The sequence below is a fragment of the Lolium rigidum genome, chromosome 1 (assembly GCF_022539505.1).
Source record: "Lolium rigidum isolate FL_2022 chromosome 1, APGP_CSIRO_Lrig_0.1, whole genome shotgun sequence".
NCBI classification, from domain to species: domain Eukaryota; kingdom Viridiplantae; phylum Streptophyta; class Magnoliopsida; order Poales; family Poaceae; genus Lolium; species Lolium rigidum.
In genome coordinates, this window is record NC_061508.1 from 255,251,067 (window position 1) to 255,263,368 (window position 12,302).

The following is a 12,302-nucleotide window of genomic DNA, read 5'->3' on the forward strand; positions in this document are numbered from 1 at the left end:
AACGAGAGGTTTCGGAGTCATCCATAGCACATTCAGGCGATCCACAGAGACTATCTCTCGGTACTTCCAGCAGGTGTTGTACGCAATTGGGAAGCTCAAAGGTGAAATGATCAAGCCAACATCAACGAACACACCGACCAAGATCAAGAACAGCTACAGGTGATTCTCCTATTTCAGGGTGAGTACAAAATCATGTTCCTTCTACCTATCAGTTGTGTGGTACTGTCAGAAACATGACTGTGTGCTAAAAATTTTTACAGGATTGCATTGGGGCTATTGATGGTACTCATGTGACTGCAAAGGTATCGAGATCAATGTCTGCAGCATTCCACGGGAGGAAGCACTACACCAGCCAGAACGTGCATGCTAGCAGCTGTGGATTTCGATATGAGGTTCACCTACGTGCTTGCTGGGTGGGAGGGTTCAGCTCATGATGCGAGCATCCTTGCCGACAGCTTGTCAAGGCCTGATGGGTTGCAAATCCCTGAGGGTAAGTTCTACCTTGGAGATGCTGGATATGCATGCCGACCTGGAATTCTACCTCCCTTCAGGAAAACAAGGTACCACCTCAACGAGTTATTTGCGAAGCACCGACCTCTGAATGCGAGAGAGTTGTCAATCTGAGACACTCAAGTCTTAGAGTCACCATTGAGAGGGCCTTTGCTGCATTGAAGAACAGGTTCAAGATCCTTGACCAGAAACCGTTCCACACGTTTGACACTCAAGTAAAGCTGGTCCTTACTTGTTGCATTCTTCACAACTGGATCCTAGGTTGGGGCAAGGATGAGTTCTTCGAAGAGGTTGTCACTTTTGATGAAGTAGAGCTGGTCCTCTGTTTCTCGAACCCCTTTTCGATCCCCATATGATAAACGCCCCTGTTATAATAAACTGTCATTCGTAGTAGCTAGGGAGCATCGTGTTATGAACTACCAATCTCATCTCCATCAAGATTTTGGGTTGGCTGCAGGCAAACAAACAGAAAAGCCTTTTCTGCCCAGCCGATGCAGCCCGACTTACCAAACAATAGGCCAATTTATACCCGTGGCTCGTTCTGGACGCGCAAGTGTGCTTGCACCACTGCGCCAGTGAGCCAGGAATCGAGCCCAGGCTACCAAACGCGCCCCTAGTGTTTGCTTGTTTCCCGCTAGAACCAAATCTCTAAAGAAACCATTTGTTTTCAGCTAAATGATACAACTTTAAAGTACATAACTACTATATTAAAAGGCAACCAACTTCTTTTTTCTCATAATTTTGAGCCTAATTGAGGATTAAGCCGGTTGTGACACCTGTTTTTTCTTTTCATTGATATTCTCCTGTGTGCACTTTGGGTGTTCGTGGCGATGTTTGGGCTACACTACTTTCCCTTAATATTTTCCTGTGTGCACTTTGGGTGTTCTTGGCGATTTTCGGGCTACACGACCACAATATTGGAGTATTCTGGAGACTCCCCGCCGCTGTACATCGCCGACCGGCCGACACCATGGAGACGAGGGGAAGGAGGAGGCGACGGCCTCCAACTACTCCACGCATTCCCGTCCTCCCTTGGCTCCTCTCCGCGAGAGGAGGCCGCCGAAGAAGCAGCCACGAGAAGGAGTACAGGACGCGCGGAGGGCGGCCCCCGGAACGGCGTCGCGGTGGTTGCGAGTAATCGGAGGAGGTCGACGCGCTGATGTGCCAGCGAGGCGCCGCACCGGCAGGGAGCTTCACCAGCACGCCGCTCCCGCTCACGGCCTCACCAACGCCATGTTCCCGAGGGCCACCAGCGCCGCCCTCTCCCGAGTGCGTCGCTCCGCACTCCCGAGCATGCCGTTCCAGATCTTCAAGGAGTGAGGCCGCCGTTGGTACCTCCAACAACATTATCCCCAGATATCCCCTGCCCTCGCGAGCTCCCCTGCCGGTTCTATTTGTTGCCAGCATCTCTCCCATGTCCGATTCCCTGTAACCACCGGCCGTGGCGTCGGTAGCCGCAGGTCGCAGCGCCTCAATTGGGACGGCGGCCCTCGACCACGCAGATTGGTCTGAAGCGTGGGATCTGGACTATGGATTTGGGAGGCGGCGGAGTCTGGAAGGACCATGGCAATGGAGGAAGGTTGCAGCAGCAGCAGGGACAAGCCTGTAGCTGTAGGTGGAGCGGCACACAGGCGGAGGCCCTCCCGCTGGTGGCCGTGGTGCTCCATAGCTTAAGGAATGGCCACTCCTCCGTGGCTCGGTTCCATGCCGTGGGGATACATTCGGAGTGGCGGTTCGTGGAAAAAGAGTAATACGGTGGTGGTCTGCCTGCTTGCCATCTTGCTAACGCTCGGTGACAACGATTGGAACGAGCAATGTTCCCTACCGCGTCCCCTCCCAGCAACGAGCCTGTTCTTCACTTGGTACTAGAGGTGAGGTTACTCAGTTTTCAGTAGTTTAAACTAATGATTTGAACTGAAGATCGAATAATGCACATGTATGTTGATATATGTTTTGAGATTAAGAATTGGAACTGTATGATATATCTTTCGTCCCATTAAATCTTGGAAATTGAAACACTGTGTTGTTCTTTTGCTCCAACAATAGCAGCAACTGGATCTCCACTGATGTTATAACATACGAACTTGCAATTTTGATTGTATCCTTGGGTGCAAAAAATTCTTCTGGTACATCATTTTCTTTTCAATTTTACATGGAGTAGTTTAGGAGAGTAACTTGTTCTCCACTTGTGCTTGGTAGAGTGCTATGCTAATAAAATCAGCAGCCTATTAGCTCTGTTTAGTATTCTCACCTTCTGAAATATTAGCTACCGGACATATCCTACAAGAACTGGTTTTTTCCATTTCAGGTTATAAAACAGGAAAACAATTTGGTGAACTCACATTATTGGTCTGCACCTGTAGCAATAGAGCAAACTTGTGGCAAATACAATGTTATATTTTATAGTGTGGTTTCTTTTGTCTCTGAGAATTTAGAAATGATTTTATTGGGAGCTCACACTTGGACAGAGATGCAAGTGGTGGAAGATATTGCTGGAGAGTTGCCACTCACTTTAATACCAAGGATATCAAATGGAATATACCTGATGTGCCTCAAAATTAAAAGGTACGTTTTAGTGAACTTACCAAAATTATATCATCCAAACTTTTCAGTAACTACTTGAATGATCATTTTACTAATTAAGTGCGCTCATTTACTTGCGATACTTTTGTCATCAGGATCTTCTGAAGAAGAGTCCATTTAATGGCGTACAGGTTGAAGCATCAGGAGGCAGTGGACACAGGTATCTCTATTGAAGCTCCAAGACCTAGACATAATTTTGTGATAAATGGTCAGTGTGCTGCCTTTAAGAAAATTAAATACATGTTCTTCCAAATGAATTACCCTGTATCTATTTTATAATGCCTTTATTATGCTATAACTTATTCCCTCAATATATACCATTGTGTTGTATATAACTTTCTACAACAATCTGGTGTGCAAGTTATAATTCTGCTAGGAATAGTGATGCTAGCTTCCAACAAAAACACACATGTATTTTGTTCACATTATGTTAATGATCTCAAGGAGTGTTTCATGCCTCTGTAATTAGATAATTTTAAACTATAGATACACTCTGCAATATATCCCGAGCCTATAGTTAAGAGGAATTTTACGTTTTGTTCTGACAAGCTATAAATGAAACAATGGCTTAATAACATTTTTCTCAAGCATATATGAGTATAGAGGCACCATGCTGGTAGTAATTGTCCTTAATGATATTTCAAACCTGCCTTTAAGCTTGCATTAGCATTTGAAAGGTCAATCAGATTACATTATTCATATATGTCACATGATTATATAAGAATGGTGTTGGACGCCCTGTGTCAGCTGATTATGGTATCACTATGAGTGGGCTTTTCTGTGACGCATCACCATTCACTTACATATGATAGCTCTTATTTTCCTGGGTTTTTTGTACAAAGGGTTTCGTCAGCTTGACTTTACCAGTTCTAATCTCAAATAAGTGAGTCAAAAATTACCCATATGTAAGTGAGTCAAAACTTACCCATATGTAACTATGTGTGCTGCTAACTTTGTGGGTTTCAGCATAAAGTGAAGGTTTTTTACTTAGCTACATGAACAATTGGGTGGACACAAGTCGAGCTAGAAGAACACAGGTCAAAGAGTATTATACCCACATATAAGATTACCAACTTGTCATTTTAAATTCCCATGAAAGGGTTAGTCAGTGCAAATTTTGAGATTATAGGTCAGTTGTTGATACTTACATTTCTAAAACATGCTTCAAATGATCAGAAAATGTGTGTATCTCTTTCTGGTTGACAAATTTAGATCAAGATTGTTCAGATATTTTTTCTGTGTTACAAAATTTTAGCTCTTCTAGGTGCCTACAAGAACAGGGAAATGTATTACTGTCATATTTTACTCCCTCGAGCAATAGTTACAAGCTAAATTAGGATAATCCTAATTGGAAGAAGCTTGAGAAAGTCTATACTCTCAACTTGAAGGAACTGAACTACACTGACATATTTTCCAAGCCAAGCTGTGAAAAAGTTATATTGAATAAATTGTTTTAATCGACAATGTCCTTTCCTCATTGTAGACTTCGATATGGTGAAATAATTGTTCTTATTCTACCTTCCAAACTTGCATACACTAGATGGACATTTCTCTTTATGACAAGACAACACAAGATGATAGTGCACAGATTCAGTAGGCTAGGAAATCTGGACTCTCTTTGGATAGGTTACTGTTCCTGCTGGAAGGAGCCAACCATCAGAATGATTTTGTGGATCGAGTCAGGTTGTACTTCTGTACCTTCCAGATGCTTCTTGAGCATTGATTTTTTTTTTTGTATTCAATTCAGTCTAGCTGTACCTCTAGAGATTTTGACATATTTAGTTGTTCACTGGTAAAAACTAGAATGGCATCTCCACCGGATTCTGTAAGAAAATGATCACTGGAGAAGAACTCCATAAGCGTACAAACATCGACAATATAGGATGTAACAATAATGCTTAACCTGCTTTTCCTGTTTTTTTTCTTAACTGCTCTGGTCACGCTTCTTGAAAACCCACGTGGTCATTTCTCTTAGCCTACAAAATATTCAAAAAAATTGTGAAGAAAATAAAATGCATCTCTGTGTGTGTTCTATTTTTCTCTGTGGCGATGGCTCTAACCAATATTGTAGATTTATTCTAGAAAGGAATTTTATAAGTACATGGTTAAAATTATCTGAATTTCGTTTATTTATATCATTTATGATGAATTAGTCTGCTCCCTCGGCCAATCCTCTTCAGTCTTGGCTTTGTGTTTGACTGTATGTGTTGTTTGTTTGCAGGTTGTCGCACAGCTAGGCTACTACTTTTGCTATCGCTTCGGCATTCGGGATTTTATCTTTTCTGGTTGTAAGGGCGTTTTTTTTCAAGTTCGATTGCTGGTATTTGTACTTCTTCTGTTACTTTTCGTAGAGCATTGATGCCTCGAAACAGTATTATATTGAGCACCATGAGGCACTCATCCAGTGTTTGGTCGAATTTTAAATGCCACAGCTTTACCATAGTACTCATATTATTTAGCAGTATATTTTGTATGTCAGGATAATTATCTATTATAAGGATTGGGTCTGCCTTCAAAATTATAATCTTTGTTTCAATTGTTCAATAAGCACGAACAAGATTACCATATAGATAAAGGTTCAATATTGCAGTTCCATATTATATAATGTTCTCCAATTGCCAGGGCCCTCCTCCAGGAGAGCATGAGCCACACCAGCCCCGACTTCACGAGGAAATCATTGTTTTATCATCCGACAATAAGGACGATGACAACAGGCACTAAATAACTATTCAAAGGAAAGAAGGCAGTTGTGGTAGCTGCTTTCGGTTGTTTCCTTTGTACCTTAGTAAAATCCATAGTCAAGTTCCTATTTTACCCACTTTTGTGAAAATAAGATGATCAATTTCATTTCTTGGATCTTCCCACCATACAGAACAATAGCCCACTCACTTCTAAGTATTTCAACACATAGCTTATCATCCGTTTACTATCAGATCTCCACATTACATCTGTATTTTAACATGATTTAAAGCATTATTTATTCTTTTAACTCTAGACTGAGCGCGGCGTGCCGCCGCGCCTTTCCTTGCTAGTATCTCTAAAGAACTAACAATTTGTTACAATACAACTTCAGAGAAATGCTATTGTGCCATTCAGTTAGTTGAGTTTCATTCGGTTCGAAAAGACTGCAGTTCGACGAAAATTGATCAAACTTGACCAAACACTGGCACGAATCTTAAAGCACCGTATCAACAGCTAAACATTAGATCAAAGGAAATAAAAAAGCACACAAACAATAAAGATCCTGATAAAATTAAAATTACATCTGGGACTTCCGATGTTGTCATCTTTACTCCTCTACTCTTGGCATCTTTACAACAGTCACGAAACAAACATGAGTAAGATCACATACATACACTCTTTACAACATTACAACACTGAGAAAGATACAGGCTTTAACTTCTGGAGCAGACTCAGATATAACATTTAGAGCGGATTGCAGTGCGACCGATTACCAGGCGACACTGTAATGACGGCCACATCATCGATAATTTCATCATGACATCACGATTGCTGCCACCCGATTGAGCAGCTCGAGATTGCTTCGTGTGTTATTTTGCTGTGCTGAAAGCCGCTTGGGAAAATGTATGTACATCAGCAACCTGAGATATGTGATTCGTCTCTTCTGCACAATTGTTCCGGGCTTCTCTTGGTCTCAATGAAGGGGCCCCTGGGACGGGGACCCTCTCTACAATCTGCTTTCTTAGCACATCATGGAGCCTGCCATACAGCATCTGCTTCACCTGCTCAAATGCCCTGTCCAATTTTTCCATCTGGACACAATATTTTGGGAATTCAGCATATGTTTTAGCACACTCTCTTGATGAACCAATATCATGGCAGAAGTTTCACAAGAATTGCTGGTATGGATGCCACTAATGTACGTCATTAGACAATGTGGATGTGGTTTCAAGATTGATTGTGGAACACATACCACAAATGTACGTCATTAGACTGTGGATGTGGTTTCAAGATTGATTGTGGAACATTAACTAGCACATAATTTCAGAAAAGGACAGTGTGTCGTATGAGCGTACTTGCCTGCTCCGTGGCATTTACATTGTACATGAAGAGCCCATAGTATAGATCAAAACTGTCGCTTGCTGTGTTCTTCGTCTGCAAGAGGTTGCAGGCAAAAATGCCACAAATATGATCAGTTAGGTAACAAGCTCTCAAAAATGAAAAAAACCATCAATTTTTTTTGTCTTTCATTCAGCACAGCTTACAAGTTGCAGGAGGGTCTCGTAACCCTTGGTGTTGATCGGTGTGGACTTGAGGTCTAGCTGCGCCAAGACCCTGCACTAATCACATAAGGTTAACATCTCAACTTTACCAGATGTAGTATTTGCCTATTGGGCATGATAAGCAAACACATGGAGAACACAATTTGTTGGCAAAAGTATCCACCTCCCAATGGTGTGTGTGATGAACTGACTTCCCGCAGCATGGCGATCATGCTCTGCACATGACATCTCCTCCATTCGACATCCCTACAAGCAACAGTTACCTTTACATGTTTCAGTAACTCCCCCATGAGTTGCTTCTTCTCAATCCTGAATGAAGTAGACCCGGTCGACCAATCCAATTACCTCTCTCTCAAAGATGCTCAAGAACTGCTCGCACTTGGCCTTCTGATCTCCTTCCTCCGCAATGCGAACCTTATCGTAGACGAAGGGGAGCGCATTCCAGCCATGCTTTCCGCTCTCCGGCCCAAACATGGGGTGCGTGCAGACGATCCCGAACTCCGGCGGTAGAATCTGACGGTGTGCCACCAAACAATCACCAAGTCAAGCTAACGGAGCGGAATTGATAGTACACTCACATGCCCCCAATACCAAAGCCAATGTATTGGTCCCGTATGTTTGGCAACGAGACGAATTAGTATTAGCGAGAGGAATAGTCCTTTCTTTCATTCAAAGTTGGCACCAAACTCTGCTCCGTTCCAAAAGTTCAGAGCTTCTATGCTAGTACTTACTGTAGTACGTTTGTGACCACGCTTTGTTGTTGTTGCCGTACCTCGAGGAGCAGGTTGCGGGGGAACTGCTTGACGGAGAGCACGTCGGCGACGATGGTGTCGGGGCGGAGCTTGCCGAAGGGGATGGCGCGGACGACGGACTCCGTGGAGAGGATAGAGCTGCACACCAGCAGCACGTCCGGCTGCTCCTCGCACAGCGCATCCAGGCTCCTACTCTCAGCATTTCGCACCGTGAGCACCTTTGCATCCCCAAACAACCGGCGGGAAGATGGGTTGGCTGGTCGGTCACCTGAAGAAGCGAATCCCGTGGGCGGAGCAGTAGTCGGAGTAGTCGGATCTGGAGGAGGCCAGCACGGCGTGGCCCTGCCGCTGGATGCCCCTGGCGATGAACTGCCCGAAGTTGCCGAACCCGATGATCCCGACACGGAGCGCCGGCGCCGCTCCGGGCTCTGGCGGGTTCGTCGCCGGTACCGGAGGCTCCTCGTCGGTGCCGGCGGCGGCGTACTGCTCTTGCTCCTGCTCGGCGGGTCTGGCGGGCTTGGGGGTCGCGGCGACCGGTCTGATCGGCCGGAGGTCAGCGAACGTGCAGAAGTCGGGGCTGAAGCGGCGCAGCAAACTGGGTGTCGAGGCGACGGCGGTGCTGCCGCTGCCGCCGGCCGGGGAGTGGGCGAAGTGGCGAAGGGAGGAAGCCATTGATCGATCGATTAGTCGTTACCGACTTTTTTAAGGTGAGCTGACGTGAGGAGTTATGATCGGTGTATCGCAGGCCAGCATTGCGATCGGAATTTAGTGGTGGTAGCTAAGTGTCAGACGGAACTTAAACGTCACTACAATTTTATCAGAGTCACATAAGCAGGATTAAAATACTACCTCCAACTCATAAAACTTATTTGAATTTTGCTAAATTTAGATATAGTATATATTTAGTGTCTAGATGCATCTGAATCTAGACAAATCATAGATAACTTACATCAGACAGAGAAAGTAGTACAATATATTTTTACTTAGTTGAAAAAAAAAGAGCTCTCATGCAATAGCTAATTTTATCACGTGCTTCTTAAAGTGAGCAAACATATTGCTGAAGCATAGTATATTCTTGTAGCAAACTATTATATATATTGTCCATAAAGCTTTTCTATAGCGGAAATTTAATTTGGCTCCTGGGTGCATATGTCCCTCTACCAAAAAGTTATACTACCTCCGATTCAAGGAATAAGGCGTCCTCGTTTTACGTGTTTTTCATTTGACTAAGAATTACTTTAAATATATAAAGATTATTTGTGTGAAATTGACATCATTAGAAAGTGTTTTTCAATACGAATCCAACGATACTAATTACATATAATATAACCAAGATTTTATTGCTTAATTTTTATGGTCAAAGTTCGTCTTGGAATACGCGTGCGCCTTATTCCTTGGGACGGAGGTAGTATTTAAAATGTCGAAGAATTTTGATAGAAAATTCTACATGTATATCTACATAATATACGTGTGTTCGTCAAGTTTCGGGGGGAAATTGTATTTCTATAACGAATGTGTTAAAACCTTACAGACAGCAACTAGCTCTACTATTAAACTTGTCTCACGAGATTGCCTGTTTCCAAAAACATCTGAGGAGACTATTAGGAGTCGTTTGGAAGCCAGGTATTCATTTCATTTGCAGCATTTTGAAATGAATACATGTATTCATTTCATTTATATTGTAATTCCAGAAATGGACACTTGTTTGGTTGCCACAGGAATTGTAAATGACAGTAGAATTCAATATTGAATTTGTTTGGTTGCCACAGGAATTGTGAATGATAGGTTTTAGCTCGGAATTGTGATTACACATGGCATCATTTTGCTGGATTTCTCAAATGAAATGATGACCCAGTTCTGTGGCAACCAAACAGCCCACCTATGGAATTTTAAAATGAATTCCAGAATTCCAGGCTCAAATGATGGATACCAAACTTAGTGAAATTAATGCTTCATCGCACCGTCTGACCTCTAGCTTCTTGCTTGGGAGCCCAAATTATTCAGTTCGATCTTTCCTTACCGTTTCAATGTGAATTATATCAAACTATAAATACGCGCAACAACACATTTTCACCTTTGCAGAAAGTACAAAAAATAAATTATCTAAAGCGGCAAATCATTCAAAACTTCACTACTGCGAAAATCGTAGTACTTAATAACATTATACAAGACAATCACTGGCTGAATCAAGGAAGAGGTGCGCCACATGACAATGACGCTGGTGCACTGTGGGTGGCGGTAGGCGATAGGAATGAGATGCTACAGATACACATGGGATGATTACAAGTTATGGCGACATGATCGCGAGGGTTATATATTATATGCATGAAGACACTAGCAATTACGCACTTGGATGACAAAACACCAGTTCTGAATTTGGATGAAGATTCTCTTGATTAAATAAAAAATCAAAATAAATAGCAAACAAATTCTTTAAAAAAAACTGAAATTTTTGGACAATGAACATGAACAAGTGTTTGACTGCACACAAAAAAACCTCCGTGGAGACATATGTAGTAGTCTGTTTTAAAAAAAGACAATACATTGATGTTTGGAACATCTAGATTTGGTGCTTACATCACTCCGATTTGTCTTTTTTGCACATACCATTACATATGTTTTTTCGGAGATTTTTTATGTGTAATTAGAACACTTGGTCATATTCATTGTACACAAATTTCAGAATTTTTTGTATTTATTTGCTATTGTTTTGAATTTCATATTCAACCAGGAGCATCTACACCCAGTTTAGAAATGCCTTGTCCCTTAGATGAATCAATTAGGCTAGTTAATCAGATTATCCAAATTGAGAAGGTATAATAATCCACAAAATTGGCGGATAATCTATATCCGCCTAATAATGGCAATACTATATCTACTACCATATCCACCTCGGATATCCGCACAAGCAATGCTCGTAATCACGTCTATATTTGTCAGATTTGAATAATTGCATACTATATCCTTAAAAACGGATGTAGATACGGGTTCGGAGTGATAGTTATCCGTTACCATCTACCTTCATACTACCATGTGTGATGCCAAACCTATTCGGCGCCAAGCCCATGAGGCCATTATGTGCCAAAAATCGTTGGTAGCGACCTACACAGATTCAGCTCCATCCTCAGATCACAGAAAGGGTAAAATTCCAAAATAGTTTCGCCAGGAGATCAAATGGGTACTCCCTCCATCCCAATAATAACTTGCTTAACTTTTTCTAAACGTATTTTAATTATACATACATCCGTATTTAGAAAACAAATTCAGCAACTTACTTGAGGACAAAGAGAATATTAGTTTTGTAGGGGTCAGATATATCAAGAAAGAATAATAGACATAAAGGTAGTTTGGGACAATGATATCAAAATCCAAAACAAGATACGCAATGTTTTTTTTTTGAACAAGGAAAGGTCATGAAATCCCTCCGATTCATATTACTTGCCACTAGTATGAATGTATCTAAAATTAAAATATATCTAGATACATCTATATTGATGGCAACTAACATGGGTCGGAGGGAGTAGCAGATTTTCCAACAGTGGATTACACTTTATTATTTTACACAAAGCAATCGGGTCCTTCACCACTCCATGGATCGCTGCTCTTGCTCCTGACCAGCAACACCGCCCCCAAGAACGAACCACTTGGGGCAATGTTTGGCGTGACTTGCTAGGACAGAGAGAGTGGTGGCCTCCGCATCGGCTTCTCGCCTAGAGGTTGAAGAACGGCCATCACGCGGCCTAGATAAGCAAGGGCAAGACGAGCTCCACCGTCGCATGTCCTGAGCTTGAGAAGATCCAGGAATGTCCGCAGCATAACCTCCCCACAGCAGAGCCCAACCGTTCACACCGAGAACAATCTCATCTCTAGAATCATCACCTCGATGATTTGAAATCTGAGACCAACCGGCACACACTACGAGGATAGAGCCACCACTAAACCTTATTGAAGGGGATGCAACGGTGAGACCACCGTCCACATCCAGCTACAGCCACTAGAGCGCCATAGATAGGAGCCACACCACCACCAATCACTGGCCGCAGCTCACAGGCGCCACAATCAAGCTCCCCGATGGTATGACGCCATACTCCAAACAACCCTAGCTACTCTACTACTACTACTATGCACGGTAGGAGGCTGACCTCCTATCCCCAACTCAGTCCAGCCAGCGAGGGCGCTAAAGAAGAAGGGGAGAACGGGAGAAGAGCGGATG

The 12,302-nt window shown here is 42.9% G+C and overlaps 1 protein-coding gene across 1 annotated transcript; it reads right to left on the reverse strand.

Moving 5' to 3' along the window:
- Nucleotides 1–6,294: 6,294 nt before the first annotated feature.
- Nucleotides 6,295–8,761, reverse strand: LOC124657598 (arogenate dehydrogenase 2, chloroplastic-like). Its single transcript, XM_047196127.1, has 7 exons — nucleotides 8,358–8,761; nucleotides 8,110–8,278; nucleotides 7,683–7,850; nucleotides 7,501–7,583; nucleotides 7,320–7,389; nucleotides 7,135–7,209; nucleotides 6,295–6,866 (listed from the first exon to the last, which is right to left on the reverse strand). Exons 1-7 carry the CDS (start codon nucleotides 8,759–8,761, stop codon nucleotides 6,645–6,647), a joined length of 1,191 nt encoding a protein of 396 aa, XP_047052083.1. The 3' UTR covers nucleotides 6,295–6,644.
- Nucleotides 8,762–12,302: the final 3,541 nt, after the last annotated feature.